Source organism: Kryptolebias marmoratus, linkage group LG8, assembly GCF_001649575.2.
Source record: "Kryptolebias marmoratus isolate JLee-2015 linkage group LG8, ASM164957v2, whole genome shotgun sequence".
Classification (NCBI taxonomy): domain Eukaryota; kingdom Metazoa; phylum Chordata; class Actinopteri; order Cyprinodontiformes; family Rivulidae; genus Kryptolebias; species Kryptolebias marmoratus.
In genome coordinates, this window is record NC_051437.1 from 4,899,861 (window position 1) to 4,913,656 (window position 13,796).

At 38.4% G+C, this 13,796-nt stretch overlaps 1 protein-coding gene across 1 annotated transcript; it reads left to right on the forward strand.

The window, feature by feature from the left end:
• The first annotated feature begins 2,753 nt into the window (after positions 1-2,753).
• On the forward strand, positions 2,754-12,153 carry hnf4a (hepatocyte nuclear factor 4, alpha). Its single transcript, XM_017435926.3, has 10 exons — positions 2,754-2,910; positions 3,937-4,111; positions 4,372-4,466; positions 5,613-5,719; positions 5,796-5,951; positions 7,992-8,079; positions 8,214-8,366; positions 8,515-8,751; positions 9,702-9,824; positions 10,287-12,153. The coding sequence occupies exons 1-10, from the start codon at positions 2,823-2,825 to the stop codon at positions 10,427-10,429; spliced, it is 1,365 nt and encodes a 454-aa protein (XP_017291415.1). The 5' UTR covers positions 2,754-2,822; the 3' UTR covers positions 10,430-12,153.
• The last annotated feature ends 1,643 nt before the right edge of the window (positions 12,154-13,796 follow it).

The window sequence follows — 13,796 nt, forward strand, 5'->3', positions numbered from 1 at the left end:
TTTTTAAAGCCAATAATGCAGCACACACCAGATGTTAAATGTCTCACTTTAAATCAAAATGATAAAAAGTTTCGAGGCAAATATTACTCTCTTAAGTCTATGATATTAATTATAAGCACTTCATACTGTAAGCAAGACTAACACAAGTGTTTTCTTTAAAAAAGTTTACAAGTTACCAATCCTAAGATAGTACACTGTTCCCAACTGAGCCAAACATTTGGATTTATGATTGGTTAAAACTGCATAAAGTGTGCAGAAGTAGTTTGGTTACTTCTATTGCTTTCCTGAGTAAACAGGAAAACAATTGTGTGAATGCTGAGTCAGCATTCACACAATAAGTAATTTATTAAAACTTCTTTTTAGTAAAAGATTTATTTATAGTTCTCAAGCCTGGTAGTTGCCATATTTGAGACCTATTAGGAGCATTAACTTTTAATGATTTAAGTACAAGTAATTTAATTTTTAACTAGTTTTTCTGTTTGGAATATATTTAGGCAACAATAACTACATTTATTTAAAACTAGATAAAAATAACAAATGACTATTTTACTGACTAAAAGTCTTTTTTTTTCTTCTGAACTACAATTAATTTTTTTTTTTTTTATCATAACATTTATATAATGACTGCTTGAGCAGGCTGACGCAGAGAGGCTCTTTGTAAATAAAAGCCTAGTATATCTACTGTCACCTTTCATTCATGCCAGAGTCTTAAACTAAGATCATATTTTCTTGAGGAATGAAAAAAAAAAGAAGATTTTGCCGTTTTGCTCAAATCTTTAAAATAACATTATGTGCAATTACATGCCATAGTGCATGCTCGGAGTATGTGTTGAATATGACTCGGAGCTACTACCACATCAAATTTTAGCTCAATACCTGTAAAACTGACTGAGTTATAGCCCTTTTAGTGTTTGTTAAGATTAATGAGCTGTGGCTGACAGGTATCCTACGTATAAGACAAGGAAAAAAGTCTGAACATGTCTCCTGTGATAGGACAGATATGTCCAGTCCTTTACTTTGGTAAATTATAGATATGTTGCATGTACGTTTACTTAGAGAAATGCACAAAATTATCAAACAAATGCACTAAAGGAGTCATAAGTAATAGTAATCTTACTATCAAATCACAGAATTTAATGAAAAATCTTTAACATGAAAGTTAGTTCAGATAGAATTATGTTAGCTTTTACAAACCTAATCTTAATTAAAAGTCTTGCAATTTTTGAAGGAATGCACTTCAACTACAACCTTTCATGCCAACATTTTAAACTAAGATCATCTTTGGTCAAACTTTGTAAATGTTATGTGCGATCTCATGTGAGCACTCATGAAATGTGTTAATTTTAGCTCAATATCTGTAAAATGGACTGAGTTACAACCATTTTTGTGTTTGCAAAAATGGTTTGATCTGATTAGGCAGATCTCACACAATAAGTACCACTCAGTGTATGAGTTGTGAATGACTTTCAGCTACTACCACACCAAATTCTATCACAATATCTGTAAAAATGCCTAAATTATAGCCATTTTTGCATTTTTAAGGTTAGTTGTCTGTGGCATCCATCTTAAATTGGATAGGTTCCAAAAGTTAGTTGTGGATGTAAATCAAATGGTTTTTCTATAGAAGTTTCATCAAAATCTGTTCAGCTATCCATGAATTTTTTTAACAGACAGGCAGAGATGTCTCCAAACAGGAAATGACAACATTTTTATTACGAGAGGTCTTGCACAATCTATTAGCTCTCAGAAATTGTGTTCAGGATCAGTCTCAGACACTACCACACAAACCCTTAGGTCAATATTGACCGAGTTATAGCCATGTTTGTGTTTCTTCATATCAGTTGGCTGTGGCAGCCATCTTGAATTAGATTGACTCCAAAAGTTAATCATTTATGGATGTACACATGGTGATTACTCTCTGAAAGTTTCATTAACTTGTTCATTAGGTATTTTGGTATTAAACAGACACAAACTCAGACATATACATTATTGTAGGACCTTTGGTGGCACGTGATAACAAAGCAGTTAATACACACTGATGATGGACGGGTTGGTGAATGAGCCTAAGTTTAAAGCAACTGTTCTTGTTGTTCTAATGTCAGTATTCAAGGAGGAACGTCATGATGGGTTTCCTGAAAGATTGATACCTGGAGTCAGATAGGAGTTTAGAGTTTCTCCCTCAACTCAAGAAAGGAGACATGTCCATTTAAAAGAAGCAGCTAAAAGGTGTTTTCCCATTAAATGGTTCTTAAAGTAGACTAAAAATGAAATTGTTCAAGTACCTTTGAAGATATCCTACTGAAGTAAACATACTTAGTCACTTCCCACCACTCTTAGCATCCCTGCAGTCACACATAAGTTAAATAAAAGGTAAAGGTTTTGGAGCAGAGATGGATGTAACTCAAATGGAGGAAGTGTATCCTCTGCTGACAGCACTGATACAGAAAACTATGTGATTCACCACTAAATCTGCTGGTTAACCATCAACCAGGGAGACACTCCACCTCTCCGGTGGTTAGAGGCATGAGGGACGAAGGAGCAGGAGGCGAGCTCTGCTGTCAGTCACTGCTCTCCTCTCTGACACCCGTAGGCTCTCATCACACTCAGCCCGGCCTTTGACGAACTGTCCCGTTACTGGGCGGAGCTAGGCCCGAAAAAGAAGTGAGGGGGGGAGGGGGGGGGTTATTAGAGGTGTGTAGAGCTGTGAGAAAAAAGGAGGGGGAGGAAGAGGAGGAGGGGGGGGGGCATCAGCTTCTTGGACAAATCTTTCTAAACCCACTGTCAGGTAGTTGAGAATTTGTTTGCCCAAAGCACTGGTAGACATGGACATGGCAGACTACAGCGAGGCTCTGGACCCAGCCTACACCACGCTGGAGTTCGAAAACATGCAAGTGCTCCCGCTGGGCACAGGTGAGTCACATATATGCAGCTCTGGCAATGAACTTTGAAACTTTTACTGATTTAAAACTTTGTTACGGAGAGGTCAGAGGGAGCTCTGGCACCGAGTGATAATGAGGGTCATTTGTCCATCTGGGTTGACCCCTCTACAGTGCTCCCTCTTTTATCACCTCAGGGCGCGATAGTAAAACATTAAGGGATTTTGGTTTTATGGGATTGCTGTACACGCTCTCGGGTCAGCTGCTCCGAGCAGCTCTGACCTGTTTCAGCTTGCACAGTGATGTGGTGTCTGTCGGTGAGTTGATGAAGCAGTGGTTGGAGTATGATGATCACCCTTCTCTTGTTACAAACGGCCTGTTCCCACAAAGTTTAAACTGCACTTTTTCGGTACGTTCTTACAACTTATTTAGATAGGCAGTCTCCCATGACACATGGCTGGGATCCTGATTCTAAAATTCCCAATAAGAGATCAGAAACCGGAAGCCTGAAGGACGATGACTTAAACCCAACCTCACCACTCAACTTTTTTTGAAATTACATTAAGTATAAATAATAAAATAGGAATGCCTTCTTACAGGCAGCCTACCTTTTTTAATCTGCCACACACATTTCTATAGAAAGCCTCTGATTGATTGACACTGTCTCATGACTGAGAGTGAGACTAAACAGAAAACTGGTTCCAGTGATTAACCATTCAGAGGTAATCAAACTAACATAATCAGACTCTGTTGAGTCTATCTAAAGCAGGCGCTCATCAAGGCTGGTTTTCAACAGTTGCTGTGAAGCTCAATCTGCTTGTTCACACTTTCTAGGTCTTGTCACTTCAAATGCAACCTCACAGCCTCTAAAATAATGATCAGACACATATCTTCAAGCTTGATGCCTCTCCTCTATTTCAACTTTTTTTTCATAAAACCACCTCTGCTCTAGTTTCAGGTCACCTCGTTACAATATATGTCAAAAACTAATGACGTAAAATCCTGGTAACCTAATGAAACATTTTCTCTTTCCATCTTTCTCTCCGGCTCCTCGAGTTAGACTCCTCGCCGGCTGAGAGCACCAACATGAGTGCCCCTGGCCACCTGGCAGCAGGCAGCTTGTGTGCCATATGTGGCGACCGGGCGACAGGCAAACACTACGGGGCCTCAAGTTGCGACGGCTGCAAGGGCTTCTTCAGACGCAGTGTCCGTAAAAACCACATGTACTCATGCAGGTGAAGAAAAAAAACCACTTTAAAATGTGTATTTTTATTATCAAAGATGTACTGGAAATATATTTTTAAATCTATTGAAAAAATGCAAAAGAGAAATAATAAGCAGAACATTATTTTTTTTAATCAAATGTGCTACAAAGCAAAAAAATTGGCACTTTAAAGAGACAATAATCAAAATGATGGTTAGACTAAATGTTGCAACTGTTCTGGTTGTTTTTGTCAAGTTTCTTTTCTGAGCCTATTGTTTCTCCTGTTTCCAGGTTCAGCAGGCAGTGTATTGTGGACAAAGACAAGAGGAATCAATGCAGATACTGCAGACTGAAGAAATGCTTCAGAGCTGGCATGAAGAAAGAAGGTATGAGACGTATGTCTTTGTCAGGCAATTGACTCAATCCATAAACTTAATCATTTTTTTTGTAAAAAACAAAATCAAATAAACAAACAAAAAAAACATCTAGTAGATTTCTTTTTGCTTAAAATAAACAAAAGCAAATTTCCCAATATAACCAGCAAATCCGTGCAGCAGAGTGAGCTGTCTCCATTGAATTGATCTGACTGGTCTGCAGATGTTGCAAGACCCAGCAGAGTACTCAGTTGTTAATGTTCACTCCACGGAGCGCTGAAGGCTCTGACTGGCTTATGCTGAGCAAACATTTCCAAGCAATAATGGCCATATACTGATAAACATGACAACCTTGGAGACTTATTTTTCCTTCCTGCATCTCAGGATCCAGCCTTTCAGCAACACTTGAAGTGAAAAGTAAAAAAAAAAAAAGCACTTTAATTTAAACTTGTCTGCACAAGAACTGGACTTTTTGCATCTGTCAAACTAAAAAAAACTAAAGGTGTGGCATTCCTTGAATGCCCGCTGCCTTTCATGCCAGAGTTTTAAACCAAAATCCTCTTGTGTCAAGAAAAGATGGTCAAACCTTGAAATTAATGTTATGTGCAATCACACATATTATCACAAGATGTCCCTATGTTTGGGTGGATTCCTGTGATCCAGGACCTGGCAAATCCTGAGATTAAAAGTCCAGTCACCTTGTTTTTAAACTCGCAAACACACAGTTATGTCCAAATAATTATTACCCATTTTTTAATTGCATAGGAACTTTTAAATAAAGTTCTTATGAAATATGTTTGCACTTATTGTATGTGTTGGGGATCAGTCTCAGCTACTACCACACCAAATTTTAGGTCAGTATACTGTATGTAAAATTGACTGAATTCTAGACATTTTTGTGTTTCTAAGATCAGTTGACTGTGGTGGCCATCTTGAATTGAGTTAGCGCCAAAAGGATAATTAGTTGTAGATGTTCATCCAATAATTACTTTCTGCAAGTTTCATCAAAATATGTCCAGTGGTTTATGAGATATTTTGGTAAAAGATAAACACAAGAACACACATACAGCCACAGACAAAAATAGTTGCCTGCCTTTGTCTTTTGGCAGCAGGTGATAACAAGGGCACTGATGATGCTGTAAATCTGTGTGTTTTTAGCTGTTCAAAATGAAAGAGACAGAATCAGCACCAGGAGATCTAGCTATGAGGACAGCAGTCTACCGTCCATCAATGCACTCATTCAGGCGGACGTTCTGTCGAGACAGGTGAGGCCTGTTGTGAATCTGTAAATCAACTGTGACATGAGACCAGATAGGTTTACAGCTATGTTTCCCTGTGCAGATCACGTCTCCTGCTCCCATCCTGAATGGCGACATCAGGACCAAGAAGATCGCCACCATCACAGACGTCTGTGAGTCCATGAAACAGCAGCTGCTCGTCCTGGTGGAGTGGGCCAAATACATCCCGGCCTTCTGTGACCTACCCCTGGACGACCAGGTGACACTCATACACAGGCACAGTGTACACACTGGTATAGACCCTCTGACCGCTCATCAACCAGTTACGAAGCGCACAGCTATTGGCTCGTCTCTTCATTTCTCCTTCCTCCATGAAATAGTAGTCAAGCAGAAAACAATGAGGCCCAGGCTGAACAAATCTCTCAGGGTGTTGTGGCTTTTCACCCCCAAATTCTGAAACGTTTCAACCAGAATGGTTAACATATTTAATCCTGAGTTAGAATATGATGAGCTGGTTTTTAAAGTTGTATCCCTGCTTGAAAAAAAAAGTGCAGAATCATTAACAGTGTCATCACCGGGTCTTAGTAACTGATTTGCTGATGCAGTGTGAGAGCCTGAGTCTCCTGTCAGACGTTTTTCTGCACGCAGTCTGCAGCTGCAAGACACCAGAAAAACACGCAGCTGAGATATTAGTGTTAAATACTGCAAAAACTAGATCATGGTAACATAGTTTTTATTTTTTCATCTATTTTTATTTTTTTGCAATCTTACTATTTCTGCATACATTGTGTATTTTAGCCATTCATAATGTTGGCAACGTTCAACTCATTCAGGAGATGATGTTATGACTTTTAGTTTTTGTACTGTTGTACTTTTTAAATAATTATATATATTATAATAATTTGATCCATATAAATACACCAAGATCTCTTCAATTCCTTTAAAAAGATTTGTTCTCTTTAAAGTCTGCTTCAGCATCCCAGTTCTATTTTTGTCTTTTTATGCAACTTTTAACTTTTATCTACCATTCTGCTATTTGTAGCTGGCCTGATGCTACTTTTAGCTAGCACTTTGCTTTTCTTTTAGATTTTAGCTCGTATTAAGCTCCTTTTAGCTAGTGTTCCACTTTTAAAACTTTAACGACTTAGTGTCAGCTTCTTCAGCAAATTTTAGAGGAAATGGAAATGTAGTTTCTCTTGTTAGAATTAAAAATTACTCCACTTAAAATTTCACTTACTTTATGAAAGTAATGTATCTACATACATTTAATTATTTTTTAATTATTTTTTTAAAATTGTGACTAAATATTAACCTGTGTAACTTTTAAATGTTTTTAAATAAACTTACACCAATAGTCCTACTCATCCCTAAGTTCTGTCAAATTCCTTTTAAAATCAGCCATCCATCCATCCATCCATTTGTCTTCTTTGCCTACTTTTTTCTTTCTGGGTCACGAGGAGCTGGTGTCTCTCTCCGGTGGCCCTTGTGTGAGAGGTGGGGAACACCTTTGGCAGGTCACAAGTTCATCACAAGGACACAAAGAGACAAACAAGACAAGCAACCATTCTCGCTCTCACTCACACCAAGGGACAATTTAGAGTTACCAATTAACCTAACATGGATGTTTTTGGTCTGTAGGAGGAAACCAGTGTGCCCGGAGTAAATCTATGTATACACAGGGAGAACATGTAAACTCCACACAAAAAGGCTGGGAGGTGAACTTGCAACCCTCTGGCTGTGAGACAACTGCTCTAACCACTGCTCCCCTGAGCTACCCCGCATGAAAAAATCCTCATAGTAATTTATCAATTTAACATTAACAATAAAATAACAGCCACTTAAGGTCAGATTTTAGCTCTGTTTTTTAATGTGAGATCATTCTGAGTTTAAATTTGAACCCAAATTCCAATTACCTATTTTTTGTTTGGTAACTGTAATGGATTAGTTTCTTCTATTTTGTAATTAAATTACATAACACTGTTACATGTAACTAGTTACTCCACAACCCTGGTTGTAATAAACCCACATGTTTTGTCATTATAATGTTATCCACACTCTCCATGGGCCAGCTGTGGAAATTTACAGGACTGAGAAACTGAAAGTTGTATTTTTTTTTGTTTGTTTTTTTTCTTAGGTTTTTAAATTATTTTTTTTGTCATATTTTACAATTATTCGGTCTAACCCAGACATTTTGGATTTACATGAAGAATTTTAGGAAGTATCAGTTTTCTCCCTTACATGCAAAGGACTATTGTTCTCACACATGCAGCTAATTGCGTTTAATCAAACTTTTTCGCAGGTGGCTTTGCTTCGAGCTCATGCAGGAGAACACCTCCTACTTGGTGCAGCCAAGAGGTCCATGCTCTACAAAGACATCCTCCTATTAGGTAAAACTATCACAAAACAGAGTGTGTTTGTACACAGTGAATGGAAATGCTTATATTAGTGTAGATACAGTAAAGCCTCATTCTTGAATATGTTCTTCTTTATTTATTTTTAATAAAATGAGTTTCCTCTGCAGGAAATGACCACATTATTCCCAGAAACTGTCCGGAGTTGGAGGTGGGCAGGGTAGCAGTAAGGATCCTAGATGAGCTGGTGCTTCCCTTCCAGGAGCTTCAGATAGATGACAATGAATATGCCTGCTTGAAGGCCATCGTTTTCTTTGACCCAGGTACTGGTACTGACAACATGATTGGATTCTCCAAGCTTCTGTCAACTCAAAAGTAGAAATTAATCATTCAGAAACTGGTCTTGCATAAATAATGTTCCACTGCATCAAGATGCTATTCATTAACACCTAATTGTTTCTGTGCCCACAGATGCTAAAGGTCTGAGTGACCCAGGGAAGATCAAGCGGATGCGGTATCAGGTCCAGGTCAGCCTGGAGGATTACATCAATGACAGGCAGTATGACTCGCGGGGTCGCTTCGGAGAGCTCCTCCTGCTGCTGCCAACGCTACAGAGCATTACCTGGCAAATGATTGAGCAGATCCAGTTCGTCAAACTCTTCGGCATGGCAAAGATCGACAATCTACTGCAGGAAATGCTTCTTGGAGGTAAGCACAACGTTGGACTCGTTTACTTTTTAGATTATTTCTCTTTATACTGGTGCAAACAACAAGAACCTAGTTAAAATGTGCCTTCTGAACCAAAAAGATAGAGACTAAAGTTTAATTAAAGGCCGAGTATTCCTTGAAGCATATTGCCTGCTGCCTTTCATGCCAGAGTTTTAGACTAAGAGTTTTAGACTAAGATGATGAGAGGGAAAGGAGCTATAGCAATTTTGTCAAACCCTGTCAATGAAGTCATGCTATATCTTGTGCAATGTTGTGAAATCTTGTGTGATCTATTAACACCTAAAGTATGTGTTTTTGATGATTCACAACTGCTTCTACATAAATTTTTAGCTTAATATCTGTAAAACTAACTGACTTATGACCATTTTGTTTGCATTGGCTAATGTCATTGAGCTGTGAAGGCCACCTTAATTTGGGTTGACCACAAAAGTTAATCAGTCATAGATGTACAGCCAATGGTTAATTTCAAAAGTTTAATTAAAATCTGTCTAGTGGATCATGAAATCTTTTGCAAACAGACAAACACAGCTGACTCCAACAGTTAAAGTTTAAAGCAAAGATGTTGCACAATGGGTAATGCTCTGAGTGAGTGTTAAGGATGATGCTTAGCTACTACCACACCTAATTCTAGCTTAACAACTAAAATTGGCTGAGTTATACCCACTTTTGTGTTGACTATGAAGATCAAAAAGCTGTGGCAGCCATCTTGAATTGGGTTGACTTCAAAAGTTAATTAGTTGTACATCCAGTAATTACTTCCTCAGAGTTTCATTGAAATTTATTGAGTGATTCATGAGATATTTTGCTCATGCCACAGATAAATATATACATGCACATAGACAGGCAAAACACTGACTTTGGTGGTGGGCGATTAAAAAACGTCATTTCAAATCATGACTGTCTGCTGTAATTGTGGGTTTTGTCTTTAGGTTCAGCTAATGAAGCTCCACATGCCCCCCATTCTCTACACCCACACCTGGTCCAAGAGCACCTCAGTAGCAATGTTATAGTGGCCAGCAACCTGCCAACGCCAATCCATAATGGTCAAATTTGTGAGTACATCAAATAAGTATTACAATGGTTGGAGCAAGGGACTTTTAAGAGGTCTTTAAATAAAACATTCAACGATTTTTAATGCATAAACTGAAGAATTTATATTTTTTATGTATTCAAGTTTGACAATTCAAGTTAACAACAGTCAATCGTCCTTAAATAAAGAAAGATAATCAAATGTTTCTTTCTCAGCTCTATGTGCAGCCAGGTCAGGTAGCTGGAAGGACAAATAGGCTCGGCAAAATAATCCTTTAAATTCTTCATGGAAACTAATCTGGCTTATTTAGTCAAAGAGAACTCCTGTTATTTTTTCTCAGTGTGTTTAATACGTTGAGAAATTTCACAGTGGAACTCATTAGTTATCTGAAAATTTGCCCCAAATCATTTTAGAATGCTGATAATACACCTTATTCGTGCTGCAGTTTTAACTTGCTCCTGTCTCTTTGTGCCCCACTTTTCAGCCACTCCTGAAACTCCGATCCCGTCTCCACCTACGGCCTCCGGGTCAGAACATTATAAAATGCCTCAAGGGGTCATAGCTACAGTGCCTAAGCAGCCCACCTCCATTCCTCAGCCAACCATCACAAAGCAAGAGGCCATATAACAACTGTCTGAATCCTTTCACTGTTTTATTGTGAAAATATAAAAGTGTGTACAAAATCAGCCTTGAAGCTGATAACTTGACTGAAACATTAAAAGTAGCTAAATATATGAAATTTAATTGCAAGTTTCTCACGGATAGCCTTCAGGGATATATTTGTACATAAAAGCAGATGAAGTTGAGCTCCACAACTCAATAAAAGACAGACATTTGAAACATTTTGTAACTTTCAAACAACTGTTCTGGAAGGCTGACATTTGGGTCCTGTTCAGACCTGGCGTCAACATCCGTCTTGGATGATTCGACTGCAAGTGTCAGCTCTGACTGAGAGAGTTCACACCTGGCAGTAAACATGTCTATCTGTGTTTTTGCGATAGGATGTCAGTTACCCTCTCTGTAAACAGACACACACAGTCACACAGTGGGCTGTCAGATCAGCAATATGGTCTGCTTTTGTTTCTGGAAAAAATTACAACGCATTCAGACAGCTGAAATATATTATTATTTTGACATTAACACAGTTCAGAGCCATTTGAGCTGCAATTTTGTAGATTTATCTCTTGAGAAGCTTAATTACTAACAGGCGTGATATGGGAGAAATAAAACAGAATGACTTCACAGAACTCTGTGTCAAACAGACTAAAGATTTTAACCCGTAAAAATCCACAGTGCACTGACAGCTGTTTTAGGCTGCTTTACTGTAAACCTAACATCAGTGTTTTGTTTAATTTGTTGTGTTTAATTAGGTGCTTTGATTGTCCCATAACACTCAGACTGTTGTTCTGTTATTGCAACAGCAGATCCAGAACAAACATCAAACTGAAAAAATATTTATTGAGAAGGATTCTGACAAACAGTTCATTAAAACATTAAGTAAAAAAGCTGCATCTTAAGACTATTTCCAATGATGGCTGTTTAATTATTTTTAATCAACTTGTGTGGGGTCAGTTCAGTTCTGCAAAAGGTCCCATAGCTTGGCTCAGGACGGATTGTGTTCAGACTACCAAACTTATACAGATAAAAGGGGTCCAGACTAGTTCCAAAAGTGGTTTGAGTGAAAAAGGTTTCTAATCTGCATTGAGGCTGTTAAGACCTGTATTTAACACAATCCAAACACAATCTGATTGCTCAAGACAGATTTTAGTGCCAGGTGTGAACGGGGTCTTTTTTCAAACAAAGCTGTAAATATAGTTCATTACTGAGTAACATCAGTGTGTGCAGTGAAGCTTATGTTAGACGCAGCGACATGACTATGGGAGAATTTTATGAATGTTACAACAAGCCTTACATTTTCATACATTTAATGTAGCACGGTTATGTGTTTATTGAATTCAGAACGGAAAAGCTAAAGAAAAGCCACACAGTGAATTCAGCTTTTTGGTTCTTTTTCAAGTATTTTGCGACCAAACTTTTGTCTGTGGTTTGTTTTATACACTGCCTCATGCATATTTACAAGTAAGAAATTGAATGGGTAAATTTGTAAAATGAAAAGCACCAAGAAGCTGACACACGTGCCACTTTTTTAAAAAGTCAAAGGCAGATATGTTGAAGAAGTTTCCCAACATGTATTTTTTTTAAATATATATTGTATTTTTTTGTTTAGTACTTTGTCATGGTTTAACTGCTGAATTAAATTGTGCCTTGTAACCTGTACTGCCTTACTAAACCAAGAAAGTTTTGCCTTACAATGTGAAACCAACTTAATAAATCCTTAATGTCTATTTTTACATTGCATTTTCTGCAGATTATCTTTTATACTGTGGTCATAAAAGAAGAGTTTACCAAGGGATGTAGAGGAATGATAAATGGAAAAACACGGTTGAAAAAAAAACTTGGTCCAACGTGGCAGTGTTTCTTGGTCACTGATAAACTGATAAAGTGTCATAAAATCGTTATGGACAGCAGTCACGCAACTTCAAAGATATATTTAAACATTCTAAGCAGAACTAAAGGTAGCTAACATGTTGAGGTCATGTCCTGACTTTACAACCACAAATCAAAAAGTCTTGATAGGGTATGAATAAGGCAAGTAAAAAAAAAAGAAGAAGAAGAAGAAAAAACTTTAGCTCTTTTGTTATTGCAGATGATGCTTCATGTTTTGTCTTTTATTTTATAATTATGCCATTTCTTTTCACAACAAAACACTTCGGAATCGATAACACCAAGCAATTACATGTTTCAGGTGTTTTGTCCCAGTCATTTTGTAAACACTTATTAATTAATATTTAGGTGTTTCTGAAGTGTGGTTGTATTGAGTAGTGACGAGTGGACAGTATCTTACCTGCAGCAAAAAGCACCTCTTTTTGAGGAACAGGGGATGTTTTTATGGGAGAGTTAAGCTTACTTACTAAGAGGAGAGCCCTCTCAGGAATGAATTTCTGCCATTTAAAATAACTTAAACCTTAAGGTGGGATCTTAATGGGTTGTGACTGTTGGAGACTAATCGGTGATTCAAGATTGCTAGAAAATATGCAAATACTCTGTTGCAGCCTCACTGAATTCTGAGTGCTTGCAAACACGTAAACAGTGAGCAGTGCAGGCACATTTTTGAAAACATGGGCTATTTTTGTGTGCACAGTTTGCACAACTGCATTCTGATGGAGTATGCTTTTGAAATGAAGATAGGCAGGTTTGGACCAGTTATTCACTAATTATTATTTATCATCAGTGGGGTTTTTAGATCTGGACATTAGCCTCAGATGTTTTCTGTCAGAAGAGAGCTCCTGGTCTGGGGGGGCGCAAGTTTTGGTTGCGTTACCGAACCTTGGCGCCGTTTGTGGAAACAACAGACGTGCTATGGACAACGTTGGCCCTGTGTTGTTGCTGTTTTTTAAACTTATGGGGATTCTCCTGAGATTTCAGGAAGAGAGGCGCAGTGGAAGAAATTCTCTGGATGCCGCGATTGTTGTGCGGAGTAGGACAGCTGTTATCCGCTGGAGATTTCAGGCTTTACAGTGCCTTCAGCTGGAGGACAGACGGCATAAACATTGCAGGGTAAGCTAACGCTGTTGTTTATATTCCTACCATTCGCTCTTTATGCTTGCATCTGGCCACATCCACGACCAATGAGTGAACAGGAGCTAAGCTTGCGTCACCCACAAAAGCAGGGCCGCCCGGCTAGCCCTACTCAGAAGCAGGGACCAAAAAAAGCAGGGACTGGCCTTGAAAAAATGCCGTTGGAAACGAAAGCAAGCCGAGTAGAGTGGAGCCGGGACCTTTAGAGCCGATAGAAAAGGGGCAATAGAGACAAACGAGACAAACAACCATTCATGCTCTCACTCACACCTAGGGACAATTTTAGAGTTACTAGCTAACCTAACGTGCATGTTTTTGGTCTGTGGGAGGAAACTGAAGCACTCGGAGTAAACCT